This window comes from Naegleria lovaniensis, assembly GCF_003324165.1.
Source record: "Naegleria lovaniensis strain ATCC 30569 chromosome Unknown tig039, whole genome shotgun sequence".
Classification (NCBI taxonomy): domain Eukaryota; phylum Heterolobosea; class Eutetramitea; order Acrasida; family Naegleriidae; genus Naegleria; species Naegleria lovaniensis.
This window is the reverse complement of record NW_025407861.1, coordinates 373,849-394,726: the sequence shown is the minus strand read 5'-3', so window position 1 is coordinate 394,726 and position 20,878 is coordinate 373,849. Positions and strand designations below refer to the sequence as shown.

The window sequence follows — 20,878 nt, the reverse complement described above, 5'->3', positions numbered from 1 at the left end:
GTAACAGTATTATAAAATTATCATCATCATTGACCACCGAATTATTTTCATTGAACAATTATTCAGAACATTCCGAAAATGTCGAGTGAAGCCGATGATATCTTTGCAGAAATGATGAGAGAGGAGGAAGAAAAGTTGAGAATGGCAGCTGCGTTGTATAATCAAAAGGCTTCAAAGCCGGCCAGTACTGCAAATTCTACCTTACAACGTCCATCCAATTCAACGATGACGAACACCACTCGTAATAATACCCCAACAACAACAACTTTGAACACAGGAACAGCCTCCTCATCCACACCACAAATATTTGTTTCATCGGAAATTGAAAGCCTTCTTCAACAACCGCCTCAACAAATTCTTCAAAATCTTCAACGAGATATTAATTGCTTATCAAGTTCCGAGAAGGGAAAACGAGTGGGTTCCTTGAAAAAACTAAAAACTCTCTTTGATGTGATGGAACAGAGAAGGGATCAGATTCCTATTGTGGATTATATGAAATTCTTCTTCTCACATATTTATCAACCTTTAATCAAGTTGTTTGGTAATGAAGCTGAATATTGTAGAGAAACATCAGTGAAATTGATTCTCACTTTTTCAAGCTATATCACAGTGAATGAAATGGAGGAGGCTCTACCTTTCCTCATGCCGATTCTTGAGGAGAGAATGAGAGGTCCTAAAGATAAATTTATGGAGGAAAGTGAGGAAGTAAGGCATTCACTTGTCAAATTGATGAAAGCTATTATTGAAAAATGTACAACCAAACTCGAGGACCCAGATTATTTGCAGAAAATTGTTTACTTTATTGAAAAGGCATTTGAGGATTTTCATGGTGTCAAAGCAGAAGCTTCTCAGTGTGTCATTTCTCTTTGTCGATGCATCCGAGAGAGCATGATTAAATTATTCTCTGGATCATTGATTAAACATATCCTTCCATATCTGAAACATCAGCGATATAGCGTGAGAAGTGATGTTTTGGATGCTATCAAATATTTAGTAGCGTGTGGATCTGTGGAAATTCTTGAGGATTTACATGCACCTTTGAAAGAATTGTGTTTGGATCGATCGAATGTGGTTCGTCAGAAAGTATTGGATGTCATTGTAGATTGGGCTCTCAATTTGCGAGACAAGTATTCATTTCAACATAACTTTGCATACTACTTGTTATTGTTGAGTTCTGATGAAATTAGCTCCATTGCCAAGTCTGCCTTTGATTATCTCATTGAAATGGGTCGACAATACGAACGTGACTATGAAGATGAAGTTAATGAAATTCGAATGTATGATGAGAATGAAAACACACCAATGAAATCAATCATGTACCAGAGCCAAGAACGACTTCCACCTCTTCCTTCCGTGCTCACACAGCGACCACTTCTTGGAGCAAGACTATTGGCAGGTAAAAAGCATCTCTCGAAAATTGTTACCTATTTATTGGAAGACTTTGAGGATTGGAGCTTGCCACGAAGAATTTGTGCTTCAAAATCAATGCAAATCTGCATTATTCTTGCTGAGAGAAATATTACTCAACATTTGGACAAGATACTTCTCACTCTCTTCAATTCATGTGGCGACGAAGAAAAAGACCTAAGGGAAGAATCACAACGATGTATCTCTCTCATTGGCTACTTTGTTGAGCCAGAAACCTATCTCAGTATTGTTTACAACAACTCGAGACCGGAATATGCAGCTTCTCCTAAATTTTTATCAACCGTTTTGAGATGCTTGGCTCTCATGTTACAACATGGAGATGCAACTTTGGTCAACCATTCATTGATGGGTATTCTAAGCAAAATGAGTGCACAACATTTAATTTACAATGATGAGCCCAATGTTAAATTGAATGTTCTTAATGTCATGTATGCATGTATGGAAAATGGTTCTGTGCAACATTTGGAAGCAGGATTTGAAATTTTCCTCATCATTCTCAAAATTTGTTCTCAGCCCAACACCATTGAAGCTGTTTCAAAAAGCGGCCTAGAAGTATTACAAAAAGAAGCTGCAACTCTTCAACTTCAGTCCACAGAAGAATTATACGCCGTATTTTTTGAGAAAGCACTAGGAAATTTAACACAAGATGTGAACTCTTGGGACAAGTTGTCACCTAATTTTTATTCGTTCGAAGCTCTCTTAAAGAATGCACCAAAAAGCACAGTTCAATATTTCGATAAGGTCCTAGAGATTTTTTCCATGTATTTAACTCCAGACCGAGATCCAATAATGATTCTTCGATTACTTTCTGTGTTGAATAGTATTTTATATAGCTGTGGAATGGAAATTTCTCAGACACAGTTACAATTCATTCTCTCGCAGTTTATTTATCCCAATAGCAAATGGAGAAGTGGAAGAGTTTATGCCGATGTCAGAAAGGCAGCCATTTCTTGTTTTAGTTGCATTTTGAGACAAAAATTATGCACCAACGTGGAGTGCATTCAATCTTTCGCTAGTGAAAGTCAATTCGATCATTTAATGAGTTGCATGGACGACGATTTTGATCCCTCTCTAAGAGCACTGTGTGTGAAAATCATGATTGATTATTTAGATTATTGTTATCAATATTTATCAGACAAGCAGTGGGACAATTTATGTACAGAAATGCGAAATCGAATGGAAGACGAAAATGACATGGTGAGAACGTTCACAGCCACTTCAATGGCTCATCTCTTATTGTATTTACCTGCTCATTTGGCAGATCAAGCCACAGCCATGTTTTTCTGCCTCTCGACCCATATGGACGATCCCAATGTAGAAATTCGAAAAGCATGCTATCAAGCATTTAAAACAATTATTGAAAATTATAAGAGGAATCAACATTTAAGTTATATTAAGGATCGATTGGATGTTATTTCCAAGCAATTAACGAGTTTTATGAATGCTGCTATTCACATTCGATCTGATTATGATATTCCTTATTCGACACTTCTTAATTGAAACAGAGTGGTGAATATTAAACAAATTTAATTTCATGCGAATTATTCAAAATACAATTTTTAATAATTTCTCTCAAGTTGAATTAATTCAAACTTTACGTATATTAAATTTTAACGAGTTCTCTCAAGTTGAATTTTACCAAGACAAGTAAGTACACACCAAAGCAATGAGAGCAGGTACTGTTTGAATAAAGAAAATTTTCTTTGAAGCTGTCAAAGCTCCAAACACACCAGCCACTCCGACGCACCCTAAAAAGAAGAAGGCCAATTGCTGTCCGAATACAGTGTTGGGATGAATCAGCGACCATGCCAACCCAGCAGCCAAGAAACCATTGTAGAGTCCTTGGTTCGCTGCCAATGGTTGAGATTTTCTTGCAAATTCTTCATCCTTCAAGTTGAAAGCTCTTCTTCCCCGAGGTGTATTCCATAAAAACATTTCTAAAATCAAAATGTAAATGTGGAGCGCAGAGACACCACCCACGAGACCTTTTGTGACAAGAGTTGGAAGTATATGAACCATTTCGATTGTTTTTTTTTCTTAGTGAATTGATTCGATCAACAATGTTCGATCGTTCAATTTTTACAAGTGGTGAAAAAGCATGTACACGTGATGATGAACGATCAAAGGGACCGTGCACACGGAGGATATGGGTAGTCCTTCCGCCAATCGATGTTTTTCAAGGAATTTCCCAACAACATGATTCCTTGATTCTTTCCTATTCTGTTGAAACGAATCGTACAAAACATATTGCCACCAATGATTCAATGATCATCACCATCATTTGGGTTTATAATTGTGTTGTTCATTGTTGATACATCATCTCTACATATATACGCCATGTTCCTCAATAAACCCTTAACTTAGAGAACAGTCACAGTCTTGGCCAAATTTCTTGGCTTATCAGGATCATGACCACGCAACAACGCCAACTCGTACGCAATCAATTGAAGTGGAATGTTGGCCAAAAGAGCACTAAAAGTTCCATTCGATGGAACATCAATCACATAATCCACTTCCTCCTTTGAAAGTTTGTTTGGAATGTCAGTAATTGCAACGGTATAGGCTCCTCTTGATTTAATTTCAGCAGCTGCAGTCATATTCATCTTGAAATACTTGTCATCGAGAATGAAAACAAAAATCACAGTACCAGGTTCAATCAAAGCAAAAGGTCCATGTTTCAATGCTCCTGAGGAATAGCCCTCTGCATGTGTATAAGTCACTTCCTTAATTTTCAATGAACCTTCATAGGCCACAGCTTCACCGTAACCCTTTCCAAGTAAGAATAAGGTATTTCCCTTCATGTTGAAAATGTGTCTTGCAATTTCCTTACATTTTTCTCTCACTCGACTCAGAACCATTCCAGCACATGTGGGCAAACGATGAAGATATTGAATGAGAGCTTGTCGGTGTTGAAGTTGGAAGATGGGTGACTTGTTTTGTGCAAACCACAAACCTATTAAGGACAAAACAGTGACTTGGCATGAGAAGGCCTTTGTTGAGGCTACTGCCGTCTCACGACCTGCATTAATGTACACACCACACTTGGTGGTTCGAGCAATGGTGGATCCAACACGATTGACACATGAAAATCTTGGAATGTTCAATTGTTCTGCAATGTAGATGCATCGCAACACGTCAGCAGTTTCACCACTTTGAGAGAGAACCAAGAGACCTGAATTTTCTGGACAAAAGTGTGACTCTTCCAACTCGGCGCCATCAATCACTTGAACGGTTTTGAAACATTTCAAGTCACGGAAAATTTGAGCTCCATACAAGCTTGCATAATAACTTGTTCCACATGCGGCAATGACCAAATGCTCAATTCCAGAAAGCCATTCTCGATTGTCATCCAAACCTCCCAATTTGACATGACTGTCGTCACTAATTCTTCCACCAAAGTTCAAAGATCTTGAAATTGCTTCTGGTTGTTCCAAAATTTCACGAATGGTCCAGTGAGCATGAGGATGAGGTGATTTTTCAATCTTTTCCTCTTCCACAACAATTTTTCTTTCGTATGGCAATGTGACACCATCTGCTGTAATGACAGCAATTTCATTATTTTCCAAACTTATCATTTCTCGAGTGTAGAGAGCGAATGCAGAACTCTCACTGGCAACAAACATTTTACCTTGTGAGACACCGACCAAAAGTGGAGAACCATTACGAGCAACCACTAAACGATCTGGTTCCACAGTCGACATGATCACTAAACCCCAAGTTCCTTCCAAATGTTTGGTTGCTTTGAGAACTGCCTTCTCGACCACATCGGTCTTAACTCCTTCCTTAAGCATTTCATCCAAATAAACTCCAATAAGCTGAACAATCACTTCCGTATCGGTCTCACTCTTAAATTTAATTCCATGCTTTTCAATGAGCTCTTTTTTCAATTCTCCCGAATTTTCAATCACACCATTATGCACTAGAATCACTCGTCCCGATTGATCCATATGAGGATGAGCATTGATATCGGTTTTCGCTCCGTGAGTAGCCCATCGTGTGTGAGCAATACCAATCGTGTCCGAGCCATGAGTATGAAGAGTTTCACGAAGCCTCTTCAAGGCATCGCTTGTGGTTTGAGAACTTGCATATTTCGTGGTATGGAACGAGTACGATTGTTGATCCTTGCTGTTGGGATCGGGTCTCATGGTTGCAATACCTGCACTATCATAGCCTCTATTCTGCAAGATGGAGAGACCATCCATGAGAATATCTCGCGCAGGTTCCTTCTTGGATACAAAGGCTACAATTCCGCAAGTTGAATTCATTGCAATACTGCTGCTGCTTGATGAATGAGTATTAAAAGATAACGGAGAATTATCTTCTTGATTGGATGATGAATTCATCATCATGTTATTTTGATGAGGAAATAAATGTTGGAAAGTCATTCTACTCCTTCTCTCAATTGTAGAATTTTGCGATATCATCTCTCTCTGAATATCATCATCCATAGATATTATATTCATTCCGAATCATCACCATGATCAAAATTTTGATTTCGGATTTGAACCATCCATCCTCCTAATCATTACTTACCAATAATCCTCTCTCTTTTATTACTCAATATTAAAGATCAATTCGTTCGTCTGTCTGTGTAGTGTGATGAGATATCACCAGGGTGTTGCTGTTGTTTTTTTTTCAAAGATTTGTTGTTACTTTTCATTACCCTATGTTCTCATGAGCGAAAACAGAATTAACGGCTACTTTTCTTCTTGCCCAGCTGCTGCTTCGTTCAATAGAAATCATTTGAAGATGAACGAGATTAGAGGAAGAAAAGAACACGTGTATTTTCAACGGTCTTGGGCTCTAAGGAGATGAAACACGTTGTTTTTCAAAATAATCTCAAATTAGAGAATGTATTGAAAAATGGATTCGTTCATTGGACATTATTGTACAGAGTTCATGAACGACACAAGAACAACAACGAGGTGTGTGTGTGTGTGTGTGGTTTGAAAAATTGGACATAACAATCTACAACAATTCGAATCTTTACAACAATTCATATTGAACTCCAAGAGTTTCAAAAAACAACCAAACAAAAATTACAATCCATCATCTTCAAAACGATCCAAACTATTATCCTCAGATGCCAATGATGCAAATATATTCTTTTTTCGAGACGAAGAAGAGGATCCACTACTCCCTCCACTCTTACTACTTTTCGTCGATGATCGTCTCGCCGAATGAGAACTCAAAGTACTTCCAAGACGTGAGGTTGAGGATTTACCATGTGCAGGATATTTCCATTCTGGATTTTTCTGAAAAGTTTCAAACACACGTAACACTCGTGTGAATTGTTCGAATGCTTCCTCAATGTTTTTTCGAGTTTTTGCAGAAACGTAGTAAACTGGACATTCTAATTTGAGTGTGGATTGAATGATTTGTTGAATGGTTTTTTCTGGAATGTGGTTGACCAAGTCACACTTATTTCCGAGAAGAATGCATGGAAAGTCCAAATTATTTAAGGAGGATACGGGTTGATATTTGTCTGCTTTGATCGATCGAATTTGTTCGACGTAGGGAACTAGACTCAGAATGCTTTCTTCTGCTTTGGTCACGTCGAATACGAAAATGAAACCGTAGCATGAATTCATGTAATTGAATCGAAGGGCCTATGGTCAAGTTCAATTTTTTAAATTTGTTGTGAAAATTAAAGTTCCATATGTGAAATTTGGGTAGTTGCAAGCCCGTGTGTGAAATTCGAGTTCGAAAGGTTCATTGGTATATCATCGGGAATTAATTCAACAAAATTTCACACAAGTGTGATTAAGTAATACTCACTTTGTAATCATCTTGTCCGGCTGTATCCACAATTTCCATTTCCAAACTAATATCTTCGTATTGTCTCCGTACCACAAAACTACTTTCAATGGTTGGGTCATAGACCTGGCATGACAATAATTATTAGAAAACAAGTCGATCCAACATGATGATGACATTTGTGACATTCAAAAAAACAGAGTGAGTCATTATTTCATTATTACAATAATTATCAGCAAATCATAATAACGGCGACCATTATAATCAGCAATTAAGGAATTTCATGATTTCAAATAAATAATTATTATTATTATGGAAATTTTTAATAACACTAGATACTCACATCTTCTCCTTCGAATTTGTTTTGTGAATATTGAATGGTCTTTAAACGTAAAAAAGTGAAATTTTGAATCATTGACCATGATGATGATGACAACAACGACGAGTTCAATTGTCATGTCATTGGAAAATCAAAAACGTACCACACTTGTTTTTCCGACTCCACCATCTCCACACTAGCATGTCCATTGTTTCATTCCAACGAAATTCGAGTGATCACAGCCATCATTCATTGTGATCCATTCATAGTGACAGGTGTCATTTTTCACATCATTTTTCAATGACAACACATTCCATATCATCATATGTGCAAACAGCACAAAAGCTCTCCATCGTCATCATCAACCAATAAATCAACTAGCCTTTACATACAATTGCAACTTGATAGTAATTGATGTTATCTTTGTTTTTGGGCATTTTTTTGTGCGTTTATTAAACAGTGTAGGACTCAATTGTACGTTTGTGCGTGTCGTCAACGATTTTCGGAATAAGAATGGAAACCAGAATGAGGCGTCTATTCCTTGTTGGATGAGAAGGGAAATTTGTTTAAATCAACGAAGATGCCTTGACAACGCAGCTCGTGTGTGTGATATCTCAACTGAGATTGTAATTTTTTTTAAAGGAAACTACAGGTGACTTTCTACAGGTACAAGGCAGCTTCTTCTCTTGGACCAAAATAAAACAATCAATCCTTAAACCTCAAGCAAAACCTTACATAAATGAAAATATTTTAACGGAAAACCATAATGGCCAATTCATAAAAAATATTCAAACGTATTTGGCTCTTTTGGTTCTCACTCTGAAACATACCGCTGGATGGAGTTACGCGTTTAACGGTAGGTTGATGGTGTTCTCGTAACGGAGAGCACAGAATTCAACAAGGACCGTCTTTAAACACTCCTCTCGCGCGTCGAGGACCAGTGCGAGTGAATCCTTTTCAAAAGAGGAGTCTTGGTCATGTACGGAGGGATCGCGGATGGGTGAAGGACCTCTGTCCTCATGTCCAGTGAGGCCTATCGCTCTCTCTTGAGGGTGGTTGCGAAAGCAATGACCTGAGAACAGACAGTCAGGACCAAGATACATTTTTGTGGACATGAACGAAAAGGAACTGTTGTTTGATTTCTTCTTTCATCCTTACAATGATATTTTTTGAAAATTTAATTGTATTTTTCGAATCCATTGAAGTCCATAATACATGATAATTCAATTATTCATGAATCAATGCAACAATTAATGAGATGACCACCATCACAATCATTGAGATCCAATTTACTCCCAATGCAGTTGCCTTATTGAAACAATTTCCAGTTCTCACCTTAATTTCCAATTGGTTGGCAGGATCATTCAAACCACGAGTACAAAAGTCATCACCATTCGAGAAAGCAAATGACACAGGACGACCTCCAGTGACTGGAACAAGAGCACACTTTTGATAGAGACGATCACAGAATGATTTACACAAATAAAGTGTCGAACGTTGACCAAAGATTTGAATATTCTCCTCAATGAAAGTCGTTTGACCTGGTGAGCACAAATAGCAAACTGTTTACAGCAAGCATTCAGATCACGTTCCGAAGAAGAATTTTTTGAAAATAACACCATTGGGCAATTTGTTTTTCCCATAGTAAAGCGTAAACAAATTGTAAAATCAGTGTGAAAAATTCTCGTCAACTACAATTTGCACACCTTAACACTTACTGTATTGATGTAACTCATCGAGACATCCTCCAGCAAAAGCCTCCACTAAAAACTGTGGAACGGTCACGTTTGAAGTTCCAGAATTTCTTCCGGATGACTTTTCCCATCCTGCTTTAATCTTTTGAGAAGTATCCACAGTACAACACGAATTAGAATTGTACCAAGTACAAGTCGCTAAATTTCTTGGTACGGAAGGAATGAAGAATCGACACATGGACACCATTTGATTGGTTTCTTGGATATTCTTCCAAGAATCAGCTTTGAAAATGGAAAGGAGTGATGCAGCATGAGAGAACGATGACATCAGGCAAATGGTCATCAACATGAGGACTAACCCATGACAGAGATGAGTGGCTTTCATTTGTGTGTAACGAATGTGTGTGAGAGTGAGTCGTTTTTTTCTTCTTTGATTTGACGAGAGGAGGATTTGCTTTGAAATGCAAATGTCATGAGCGTTAATGACAGGGGCAAAAACGTCGCGAATGAACTCGTTATGGAAATGGCGAAAGGAAATTTGGGATAACAAGGACTCCATAGTGCCCAAGCATCATGAGCGAACGAGGTTGCATGTATCCCAATGCTTGAACTTGTCAAAAAACATCATCATCCCATCATGATTGAGAGATTCATGAGCGTGTTGATGAGAATCCTCCAGGACTCTCTTGATCGTGGTTACTACTTAGTTGTTGAGTTTTAAAACGTTTCAAACAAGATCTTGCTTTGAGTTTTGTCATTATCGTTAAGCGTTTCTATTCCGATCAAAGATCATGAACCAAAGAGTATTCACTCTAGCGATGGACCTTTCAATTTTTTTTCTTTATCCAACCATTAATTGGCGCCTTCTCTTCTCTACAGAATTTAAAAATTTAAAAAATTGAACTCGAGCCAGTCATTTTTTTATAAAGTGAGAGGTCCATCATCATCTCCTCATGATGACCAATAATGAGAGTTTGATCATGATGATGGAAAGCAGTGCTCCGAAAAAGATTAAAAAGAAGAAGGTGAAAGAAAAAAAATTATCATCATTGAATCATCACGGACTGACGGATCAACAACATGAAAAAAAGAGCAAGAAAAAATCATCTTCCTCTCACTCATTGGAACAATTAAAATCAAATAGTAGCAATAATAATACTTCAAATGCCACGAAAGAAAATGTAAATAATTTAAATATTAAACGGAAGAGTATTTCGGAGGAACCCATTACGATTCCGATTGTGCTTCCAAAGAAACGAGTTTCAATGAGTGCATCAGCTTCAAAGGAAGAAAAACTTTTATCACCACGTATTAATAACAACAATAATAACAATAATAATAATGGAGCGAGTCACAATACAAGATCAGCATCTACAGGAAAACGAACACCTTTTATTGCTGCTGTCAAAAAAGAAGACACCAATGTCACTTCATCTCTCAGTAAGCTCAATAACTCAAAATCTTCATCATCCATTGGTCAAGTGCCCAGCAAGAGCCCAATGCTTGTAAAGCTTGCTTCTAAACCATCTCAACCACCACAACAGCAATCATCACCCCCAAATAATACTGAAAATTCTCAAGAATCTTCTAGCTCTGCTGAAGAAACGGAATCAAATCAAAAGAAACAAGAGGTGGTCAATCCTAAAACGAGTATGCAAACAACCACAACTCAACTACAAAAACTGGACGTCACCGATTTCAAATCATCCACAGTGTTATCCTCATCAGGATTGCCAACAACCATGATACCCTCACAAGCTTCTCTACCACCACCTGACCCTTCTCCACCTCCTCCAGTAGTGATTGAAGAGACATATATTTCCCTATTTCAGAATCATGATTCCCTCCATAAGATATTCGCCAAAAGTAAGGACGTCTCTACGAGCATTCCAAATTTTTGGTTCTACACGCCGACCTATGTACCACCAACGCAGTGGGACTTGAATCAACCTTCCAATTTTCCATGCCCCAATAATGGTACCTTAGATGAACTCAGTTTCAACTATTTAACGAATAGCTACAACTCTATAAGGCAAAGCTGCCCAATCAATGTTTTAGAAAAAAAGAGATTTTGCAACCCAATTCCATTCATCACGACATTTAACAAAATGCAAGGTGAAAAAACCAATCTTTTACTTGCGAATGAAGTTTCTCAAGAAAAGGCCAAGACAGAACAGGAAGCGGATGCAATTCTGGATTATCTCAAACGAAGAAGATCTGGAGAGATTGTTTTGAATCAAAAATCGCGAAAAACTCATCATTCCTCATCGAAGAGTCAGCTTGCAAACAAGCAAAGACAAGACGTGCTCAATGGAACGACAAAGAAAAAGATCAAAGCTCAACCAAGAAATCAAAAACTTGAAAAGAAAAAGTCTGTCACATTATTTGAGACTGCCAAGCCACGAAGTAACGACCAACAAAGGACAAGCTTGATGAACCAAGAGAGCAGCAGTGCTACGTCGACATCAGAGAGGCCACTTCTCAGCCGAACGCCCTCAGAAAGAGTACTGACAAGTTCTGCAGATTTGTTCAATGCTCCTTCGTTAAGTAGACAAAGTTCAAGAAAGGTGGTCGATAGATCCCTCCGAAATAGTGTACAACTAAATGAGCTCATGCAAAGAAGAGATTCTATTGACGTTATCAATAACAGAGCGCATCCTCCCAAATCTAGATCATTAACATCCTCTCCCATGTTTCACTTTGAAAACAAAGATGAAATTTCTGAATGCATTGGTAAGGTCGAAGAGCAGCCTTTAATATCAAGCTCAGAGGCTCGAACCACAATTGCCAGCTTACTCAATGAGGCAAATGTTGACCTACCAAAATTAACATTATGCTTAAAGCCACTCTTGGAAGAAACGAGAGATAAGAAGGATGAAGAGTTAGAAAACGTGTCAACACTCTATGTATTAATGAAAACGGTTGAAAAAAAGTCAGAGGATGAATATCGTTCCATTTGTAAACTCACCACTGGAAACAATAGCTTTTTGGAATATCTAAAAACCACCATCACTACATGCCCATTGCATCATCCAGAAATTTTACAATTCGTCATGAAAGTAGTCCGAAAATTATCAGAATATTCGTGTGAATTGCTGGGATACCATTCCTCTCCAAGTGGATATCAACATTTTGCAAAGAATCTAAAAGCCACAATTTCAGACACCAAGCTCATCGATATGGGCTTTATTTCATGCATTGTCGAGAAAATGGACACACTCAATGAATATCTAAAACAAACACAATGTGATCAAAATATTTCTCAACAAGACATGATTACTCAGGAAATAATTCCTGACAAGACCATTTACAATATTATGAGAGACATGTTTCATTCAGTCACATGTTTATCATTTTCTGGAACTGAGGCTCGAACTAAGCTTTTGCACGATAGCCCATATTTTTTAATCATTTCTTCGATATTTAAAATGAAGCGAGCTCCGTTATTGAAGACAAATGTATTGATATGCATTGAAAGATTGATTCTTTCAGGAACTACGTTTGAAAATGACGAGTTTGTGGATGACTCAACGACCAACCACTTGTTAGAGTTAGGTCTCCTCAGTCAAATCATTTCAGATTACAATCTGTTGACACTGAAGGCCAGAAAAGGCCAAGCTCAAAAAAAGAAAAAGCAAGGAGTTACTCTTAAACAAGCTCTGTACCAGGTCATTCGAGCGCTTTCGTTTCATGAACGAGCTCGTGAAGAAATGTATCGCTCTGGTTTCTTCCACAATTTGCTTTCCATGATGAGAGAACTTGGCACAAATAATGAAGACACAGAAGAAGAGACAAATATTATGAAAGGTTTAATTTTGGATGCAATTTCAAACTTTGTACCTTCGTCGAGTATTCATCGTGACACTCTCATCCTCAAGTACATTTTTGATACCGTAGTGGAGATGTTTGTTTCTGTACCAGTTCAATCTAATTGCTCTAATTTATTATTGGAAACTAGAACTCTGCATATTTTGTCACAGCTCAGCGATTACACCAAAACACATCAAATATTATTCGAAGCAAGAGTGGTCGAACATGCTTTTAATTTACTTCAACGAGATTTGAATCAACAAGTATTTCCAGAGCAGAATCCTTTTGTAGTATCCATGACGTCTTCTACTTTTCTATGCATGTTATTAGTGAGTAATTTAAGCAAGTATAAGGAAGGTCAACGACACATTTACGATAAGGGTCTCACACCCATCATTCGCCTTTTACGATTGTCGTCTTCCATAGCAGAACAACGAACGAGATGTGAACAAGAACAATTGGACTTTAATATTGTTTTCACACAAAACTCAATGTCACAAGAAGAGTATGAATTGTTACCCAAAGTCATTAGCAGAACGTTAGCAAATATTAGTACACTTCCAGAAAGTCATTTCACCTTTTTCAAGGAAATGTTTCTGGACTCTCTTTCAACATTAATTATTAACATGACTGGTGAAAGAACGGTCATTTGGAATTGTCTGTGCACTCTGTCAAATCTTTGTGAAGCGGATACCATGTTGCAACGAAAATTAATCACAAAGAATGGTGTTCGAGATTGTTTGGTCAAATATTTATTAGAAACGGATCACAAACTTCAAAGTCGTTCTGTCCGATGCATATCCAAGTTGGCAAGAAATGAAACCATCTTGACACAGATACATGACATTTTCAAAATACCAAATATTGTCAAAGCTGCAGATTCCAATAGTATGGATGAATGTAAATTGGATGGACTCAGAATTTTATTTCATTTTTCTCAGTTTGAACAATTTCATCCCTCTTTTTTAAAATCAGGTGCAATTGAATTCATGATTAAGGCCACCTATTCGCCTGTGGAAAGTATTGTGGTGGAGAGTTTGAAAAATTTGTTAAATCTCATATTTGCCAATGACAAGAACATTAAGGAAGCCATTACCCAAGCAGGTACAGTGGATCGTTTATGGGATTTGAAGAAGAGTAATAAGAATTCGGAGAAGGTGAGACGATTGTGTTTGAGTGCGTTGAAGGCCATGTGAAGCTTTTGCTTGTGCTCGTCGATACGCGAAAACGCCACTTGTTACAAGGTGAAACGATCTTCATTCATAAATCATTCGATTTCAATAAACTGTAGAAAGAGCCAGGAAGCGTGTGAAGTTCATGAATTTCAATCTCAAAAAAAAAGAAGCAAAAGATAATGTGGATTCTAGTGTTAGCGTTGTTGTTTATTGTGCTGTTACTCCTCTTTGGAGTCCTTTACCAATACCACTATTACAAGACCTCAAAGCATGGTCCAGTACTCTTTCAGCAAGGACATGATCATGCACCACTTATCATTGTTCACGGTCAGCCAGGAAGTGGTAAATCCACTCTCAGTCAACAGTTGGCCTCTCAATTCAATTTACATTACATTGATATTGACCATCATCGATATCATCCAGCATCACAAGGCCATATTTGGAAAACCAGAGACATTGAAGACTTTTCCAATCAACTCCTCAATGAAATTGAGAAAATTCCTCCTCAATCACAACAACAACAACAAAACAAAGATCCTGTTTACGCACAAGAAGAAATGAAAACTGAGAAGAATGGATGGATCATTGACGGCACAGTCATGGCCACTCAACCACCTGTTGCTCCTCACGCATCTTTAGTTCTCTGGTTGGATTATTCAGCAAGTGTGGTCATGTTCCGTCTCTTCATTCGAACCATGAAGCGAATTATGTTTAAAACTCCAATTTGCAATGGAAATATTGAAACTTGGTACAATCAGTTTTGTTCAACTCAAGATTCCTTGTTGCTTTTTGTGTTGAAACGATTCTGGAATTGGAGAGAATATGAATCGAGAGTGGTAAAATGGATGAAAAATAATCCTCATCTCACCGTGTATCGATTTCAATCGCCTTATGAATGTGAAATGTTTTTAAAGAACAATTTAAGCAAAATTATTTCCTTAAAATAAATAGTTGTTCGTGTGACATGTAACATTTCATTTTACAGAGAGAGTCCAATTCATGAATCGTTCCATTGCATAACACTTATTGAACCATACAATTCTTTTTTGAATGATCACGATCGTCCTGATGATTGACTTCACCATTTTCAACTGGAGGCTTTCCATTAATGAGTTCCAACATTTCGCTCACATCTTTTGCTAATTCACGTCTTCCTTCTTTAAGGGTTAGTGGTTTTTGTAAAATTCTGAATTGCAGGGGCAATTCTCCACTCAGAACCTTAATGGTCTCTTCTTCATCCCAATTAAATAAACAAGGGCTTGCCTGTTTTGAGAAAGAATTGATTTCAATCATCCAAATTTTTGTCACTTTAAATTGAGAATTGGTGCCATCCTCTGAAAGAACATGTTCATACTCAATACTCACGTCCTTTTGTACGTACGTTTAGATAAAAACAATACCACAATTAAGGGAATAAACATACCAACACAAAATTTTCAGTCGTTTGCAAGCGTTTAGAAACTTCTTGGGCCAATTCCTGAATACCATTCTGAATTTGTTCTCTCAAACTTCCATCGTGATGATTGAGATCTTCTAAATAGCATGTCTTAAAATACTGTGTAATTCCAACTACTTGATGTTGTTGTAAATTTTCAAAGTATTTCACAAATACTCTAAATTCATATTCGGGTCGAGACATTTTCTTGAAGAGTCTCACTACCAAACGTTGCTCAGGCAATTCTTTTTGAGGTTCCTTTTTCAAATTTTCATCGATAAACAACAAGGCCCTAAATAAGTCAGCATAGATTCTTTCAGAGTTGACGAGCAAATCGAGGGCTTGTAATGCGTTTTGAACGCATAATTTAGCGTTGAAGGCTCTCACTACTGCAAGAGGCTCATTAAATGTCACTTCTCGTCCTGACTGTTGAGCATTCTTTTCGAGTTCCAACTTTAATTGCTGGGTAAATGCTTGACGATGGCGCAAACAGCCGTCTTTGGGCGATCGTGTTGATGCTCGAACAAAAAATCCATCAATCTGTGGGTAAGGAGACACTTTTGCAAGCTCATCAAATTTTTGTTGTAGAGCAATACCTAATTGTTGTATCAGCACTGCATCCTGTCGAGTGAAAATTTTCTGGTTTTTGAGAACTGGGTTCCCAGTTTGAAAAATCAGTGGATGATGATGCATTACCTGTTGAATCAGTATTATTATTATTGGCATCCCAATCATAAAATTCCGAAACAATGGAATTGACATTTGTCACTGACGAAAATCGATTCATGCATTTCACTTTGGCGTTTTTGATATATTGCTGCAAGAGATCATCTTGCTCTGGTAATTTTAAACCAACATCACCAGGCAACAATTGTCTCGGATATTTGTGAAATAGTTCATAGAGGTGAATGATGGCATTAGCTTGTTCGATGGTGAGTGATAAAAAATCAGTGGTAAAAGTCAATGGTTCTGTTGATTTGTTGTCCGAATAACAACAGGAATACCAATCTTCTACTCGGAAATCGTAGAACTTTTTGTGACTGGAGAGAGGAGTGTTGTCGCTACCTGATGACATGAGTACTATTTTTTTTGTTTTGCCAAAGCGTTTGCGATCGCTAAAGGATTTGTTTGGGTAGAAAGTGCTGCGAACCTTGTTCCCGAGTTCTCCTTGTCACTTTGATAACCATGAAACAAGGACGAAAATATTTCTAAAATCCAACAGAGAGGGAGTGTCTTCCTTCACAAGGATGATCCATTCCTCCTTATTCTTTCGTTGTATATTGGCAAGAGTCAAGACTGGGTAAGTTGTCATATTCTGATCCATGAGATAGACATTAAATTGAACATACGGCTGTTCCTGAACTTCCTTAACTTTGATCGAGGGAGATTTCAAACCAGTGTCCACGCTCAAAAAGTTAAATTCTCGATAATGAAATGTCGGTTGCTTTTCAATTCTCCCAATCTGTACGAATTTGTAAGGATACTCTCCACTACGTGTGTTAAAGTTAGCTAGATTACTATTGCCTGTTGTTGTCAATTCCTCCACACATTCATGGATATTGTATGCACGTCCCAATGAAAGCCCTTCGGCCTCTGCAATCAAGGAACCTTGCTTGGAACTTGGCATGACATCCACCGTGTTCGGGATGGCCCATGGTCTGAAATTTACCTCTCCCATGTACTGTTCAGATGCATTATGAGCATGCACTTGAAGAATTGAAAATCGTCCAGGACCCACTCCACTCTTCCTTAACCTCAACTCCGACCCCTTTTTAAATTGCATTAAATGTTGAGTCGAGTAACAGAATTTCGGAGGCAACGAACTCAACACTCCCAAAGGCAATAATAGAGTGTAAATAACCATGGTAGCTAAAAAGCCCAAAAGTGTAGTTATTAAGGCTACCACTATCGGGAACGCACGATTCATTATAGCTCAAAGCCCAGACTCGAAATGTACACGTTGCAGAACCCAAGATGTTTCCAATAATACCGTAATATAGCGAGGATTAGTGGACAATTACTATGGCCCGTGCCTTTTGAAAAACACCCTCAATTCTAGGAAACGAGAAATTTTTTTTTAAGGCGCAACAGTCGTTCCATTCTCTTGAACTTGTGTGTTCTAATCGAAAAACAACTCAAAACATTAAATTCAATCATTCATCCAATTGAATTCCGTTTAAAGAAATAAATATTCATACATCTCATTCCGAGCTTTAATTTCTATTATATGAAATGACAGAAACGAGTATCAACAAACTTCTCATATCAAAATTAGGCATATCATACTTGACCGATAATCTCCAAGTTTCTTGTAATTGCCAAGTAATTTGTTGAAACTCGGCCACCACGACTCCTTCTGGTGTTCGAGCAACAAATGGTTCATTAATTCCAAACTTATCCTCGACCGTAGCAATCTTATTGGTGGTCGTAGCATCATATACTTCATATGTTCGTTTCCAAAATTCAAACACATTCGTTTGAGAAATTCTTCCCAATACAGTAAATTCAGAAGTGGTATCGTTACGACACTCGTGCAAAGAGACTTGTTGTCCAATGGAAAAACTAGCTCCGCGTCCCTCAGCTGATCCTTTCTGTTCGGCATTCATCAAATCAATACGATAGGGAATGGCCCATGAACGATATTTCATGGTTCCGACAATGGAAGAGGCGTTGAATTTGAAATTTTCAATCTTGTCGCCATGGCCAGTCTCGTTGAAGAGTTCAAAACGACCGAGGCCATAGGTTTTTCTCAAAGCAATGGTACTTCCTGCGGGCAGATATTTCAAATGTTGAGTGGAGTAGCAATATTCTGGTGGAAGACTGTGGTGTTGGGGTGGTATGGATTGGCAACATGTGGATCATTTTGGATCATTTTGGAATTGGGATCATGATGATAATTGTGATTGAGTGGTTTCAAATTGGATCAGTAATTGTTTGATACGGTGGTGAAGAATCGATTTCAAGCATCATGATGGATGATGAAAAACATGGTATTTAGAAATTTTAGTTCTATTCATATGATGATGATAGTTTTAAAAACTTACCTGTTGATGATACCGATCGGAAGGACAATGGCTAAAACAATGATTGCAACACAGCAGCCAACGAGTGAACCAACAATGGATATGATGAAACGAGAGTTTGAAGATGCCATGTGTGTTGTGTTTTGGTATAATTATGTAACGATGAATTGGCGAAAGAGTTCACACACAGTTGCTTTTTTTTAAATGTTGTTGACACCTGGCTTTTCGAAACGGTCAAGAATGAACTCGTGTCCTGCTCAGGTTCATGAACTGGGCGCAACTTGAAAGAGCGATCCGCTTCGAGCTGTTTCGATAGATTCCCATGACCTTCTAATTAACAGCATGTTTCAAGATTTGTGTGAAAGTAAAGCAACAATAACGATATTGCCACAAATCTAAATTCGGTTGTAAGAAATATATAGTGGATAAGACTTCTTATGTCCCAATATGCTACTGGTTGATCATAAATCACCCTTTCCAATAAAGTTAGTGCTTAGGTATCAGTCACAGTGTATTGTTGTGCTTTTATGTGCATCTTCTCTTGTGTCAGGTTTCCTTCGAAAGAATCCGTTGGTTTTTAATACTTCTGAACTTTTTGCAACCTTAATTATTTCTTATGGCTTTCCGCTGTTGCAAGACGATGTCAACCATCCTCTCCGTTAAATCAAGATCGATGATTTATTCATTTCAGCTTCAACAGCGGCCTATTCAATGTTTTTTCTTAATATTCAAACTGCTCATTATTGTCGACAATGATCTCGTCGTCATTGTAAAAATGTGCATGCTCGTCTTCGTCACCGTTAGGGATTGAGTCACTATCTTCACCATCACTCACAACAAATTGAACTTGAGAGGCAAAGTCTTCCTCAGCAGCCCTCATAATTTCAGCAGACAGATCTGAGAACTATGGACCAAGCATTCAACAGATGATACACAGACAGACATTTGAAACAACAATATACTTACGCTCTTCTTTCCACTCACATCATGAACAAAGTATTTGGCGTTTCGGTACTTGGATTTGAAAATTGCAAATCCAATAACAGCAAGGGTAATTAGTACAAGTAATATAAGGCCCACAATAGATCCAATCACTATGCCTGCTATTGCCCCTCCTCCCAGTTTACTTTCATGGTCTCCATTAAGAGTGGTTGGTTTAGTTACCGTCTCCCTTAAAGTATCGTCGTTTAAGGTAAGATTTCCTATTTCCCCATGAGATAGTGTTGAATTAATCACACTCCCATTCAAGGCTGATGGTGACGACTCACTTGTGTTATTTACATTGGGAATGAGAGTACCGTTTTCATAGGATGGTAACCATATCCATTCTGCACAATCTGCGGTATTGTTGATATCAAGGATTCTTATTGGAGCAAACAAAGCTTCACAATCACATCGGAGAGGGTGTTTTGAAGCTGAAATAGAGAGCGAAGCATTTGCAGGTGTTGAAAGCAGTAAAAGTATGCAGCACTGAAGGGCTATCAACACCGATACACAAATAATAAAATTTTCCTTCATAATAACGCAACTTGAAAACACTTTTGTCGTCCGAGCAATTGAACTCATACCAGTTACAACAATCAACACGGAATATTCAAAAGTCGGATCTTCACTTGTCTGTATCAAAATACAAAAATCCACAATCCTTAATTCGTTATTTTCTTTCTCCAACTTTCCTCCCTCAATCTACACGTATTTTGAGAAATTAAGGTAATTCGTGAGGCTTTACAGTTGATATAATTGCCTTGATGAGATCGTTGGTCAATATTTTTTGATGAATAAACAGCAACAACAAACTCCCTCTCACTCATACAGTCATGATCTGAAACAAGTCCATACCAATGTATCAAAGATTGCAGAATCTCAAAGATTCTTTCGCTCGAGAGTGGTACTTAGCTTTTGCCAAATCGAGCTTTTTGACCAATATGCCTCCAAGGACCACATGTGTCATCCATGAAGTAGTTTCGATATCGATCCATCTTTTTTGTGGTCCGATACAAAGTCTGTTAATGAATGAATCTTTGGTGTTTGAGCATGGGTTCTGTGAAGAAAACGCCGTTTAATCGATGAGTGCTTCCAGCTGTTTACCCTCGTGTTCTAAATATTTACTTTTTGGGTTATTTTGAAGAAAAAAACTGCGTTGACTTTTGGCACATTTTACGAAGAAGAGAAACACTTCCTCGACAAAACCCTCCTTCAACAGCAACAACGAGCACTAAAACGCTCACACAATCACT

At 37.9% G+C, this 20,878-nt stretch overlaps 10 protein-coding genes across 10 annotated transcripts; 3 read left to right on the top strand and 7 right to left on the bottom strand.

Moving 5' to 3' along the window:
- Nucleotides 1-78: 78 nt before the first annotated feature.
- C9374_010007 (uncharacterized protein) lies at nt 79-2,928 on the top strand (the record flags this gene model as incomplete). Its single annotated transcript, XM_044685504.1, has 1 exon — nt 79-2,928. One exon carries the CDS (start codon nt 79-81, stop codon nt 2,926-2,928), a length of 2,850 nt encoding a protein of 949 aa, XP_044544558.1.
- Nucleotides 2,929-3,063: 135 nt separating this feature from the next.
- C9374_010006 (uncharacterized protein) lies at nt 3,064-3,447 on the bottom strand (the record flags this gene model as incomplete). The annotated part of the gene is made up of 1 exon (XM_044685503.1): nt 3,064-3,447. One exon carries the CDS (start codon nt 3,445-3,447, stop codon nt 3,064-3,066), a length of 384 nt encoding a protein of 127 aa, XP_044544557.1.
- Nucleotides 3,448-3,788: 341 nt separating this feature from the next.
- On the bottom strand, nt 3,789-7,941 carry C9374_010005 (uncharacterized protein; the record flags this gene model as incomplete). Its single annotated transcript, XM_044685502.1, has 7 exons — nt 3,789-5,858; nt 5,962-5,975; nt 6,566-7,037; nt 7,207-7,311; nt 7,529-7,567; nt 7,668-7,700; nt 7,897-7,941. The coding sequence occupies 7 exons, from the start codon at nt 7,939-7,941 to the stop codon at nt 3,789-3,791; spliced, it is 2,778 nt and encodes a 925-aa protein (XP_044544556.1).
- A 790-nt stretch (nt 7,942-8,731) lies between these two features.
- On the bottom strand, nt 8,732-9,583 carry C9374_010004 (uncharacterized protein; the record flags this gene model as incomplete). Its single annotated transcript, XM_044685501.1, has 2 exons — nt 8,732-9,066; nt 9,223-9,583. 2 exons carry the CDS (start codon nt 9,581-9,583, stop codon nt 8,732-8,734), a joined length of 696 nt encoding a protein of 231 aa, XP_044544555.1.
- A 571-nt stretch (nt 9,584-10,154) lies between these two features.
- Nucleotides 10,155-14,204, top strand: C9374_010003 (uncharacterized protein; the record flags this gene model as incomplete). The annotated part of the gene is made up of 1 exon (XM_044685500.1): nt 10,155-14,204. One exon carries the CDS (start codon nt 10,155-10,157, stop codon nt 14,202-14,204), a length of 4,050 nt encoding a protein of 1,349 aa, XP_044544554.1.
- Nucleotides 14,205-14,362: 158 nt separating this feature from the next.
- On the top strand, nt 14,363-15,130 carry C9374_010002 (uncharacterized protein; the record flags this gene model as incomplete). Its single annotated transcript, XM_044685499.1, has 1 exon — nt 14,363-15,130. One exon carries the CDS (start codon nt 14,363-14,365, stop codon nt 15,128-15,130), a length of 768 nt encoding a protein of 255 aa, XP_044544553.1.
- Nucleotides 15,131-15,206: 76 nt separating this feature from the next.
- C9374_010001 (uncharacterized protein) lies at nt 15,207-16,693 on the bottom strand (the record flags this gene model as incomplete). Its single annotated transcript, XM_044685498.1, has 3 exons — nt 15,207-15,551; nt 15,607-16,271; nt 16,315-16,693. 3 exons carry the CDS (start codon nt 16,691-16,693, stop codon nt 15,207-15,209), a joined length of 1,389 nt encoding a protein of 462 aa, XP_044544552.1.
- Nucleotides 16,694-16,789: 96 nt separating this feature from the next.
- Nucleotides 16,790-17,401, bottom strand: C9374_010000 (uncharacterized protein; the record flags this gene model as incomplete). Its single annotated transcript, XM_044685497.1, has 1 exon — nt 16,790-17,401. One exon carries the CDS (start codon nt 17,399-17,401, stop codon nt 16,790-16,792), a length of 612 nt encoding a protein of 203 aa, XP_044544551.1.
- A 430-nt stretch (nt 17,402-17,831) lies between these two features.
- C9374_009999 (uncharacterized protein) lies at nt 17,832-18,772 on the bottom strand (the record flags this gene model as incomplete). The annotated part of the gene is made up of 2 exons (XM_044700247.1): nt 17,832-18,438; nt 18,663-18,772. The coding sequence occupies 2 exons, from the start codon at nt 18,770-18,772 to the stop codon at nt 17,832-17,834; spliced, it is 717 nt and encodes a 238-aa protein (XP_044544550.1).
- A 590-nt stretch (nt 18,773-19,362) lies between these two features.
- C9374_009998 (uncharacterized protein) lies at nt 19,363-20,159 on the bottom strand (the record flags this gene model as incomplete). Its single annotated transcript, XM_044700246.1, has 2 exons — nt 19,363-19,545; nt 19,608-20,159. The coding sequence occupies 2 exons, from the start codon at nt 20,157-20,159 to the stop codon at nt 19,363-19,365; spliced, it is 735 nt and encodes a 244-aa protein (XP_044544549.1).
- Between the last annotated feature and the right edge of the window lie 719 nt (nt 20,160-20,878).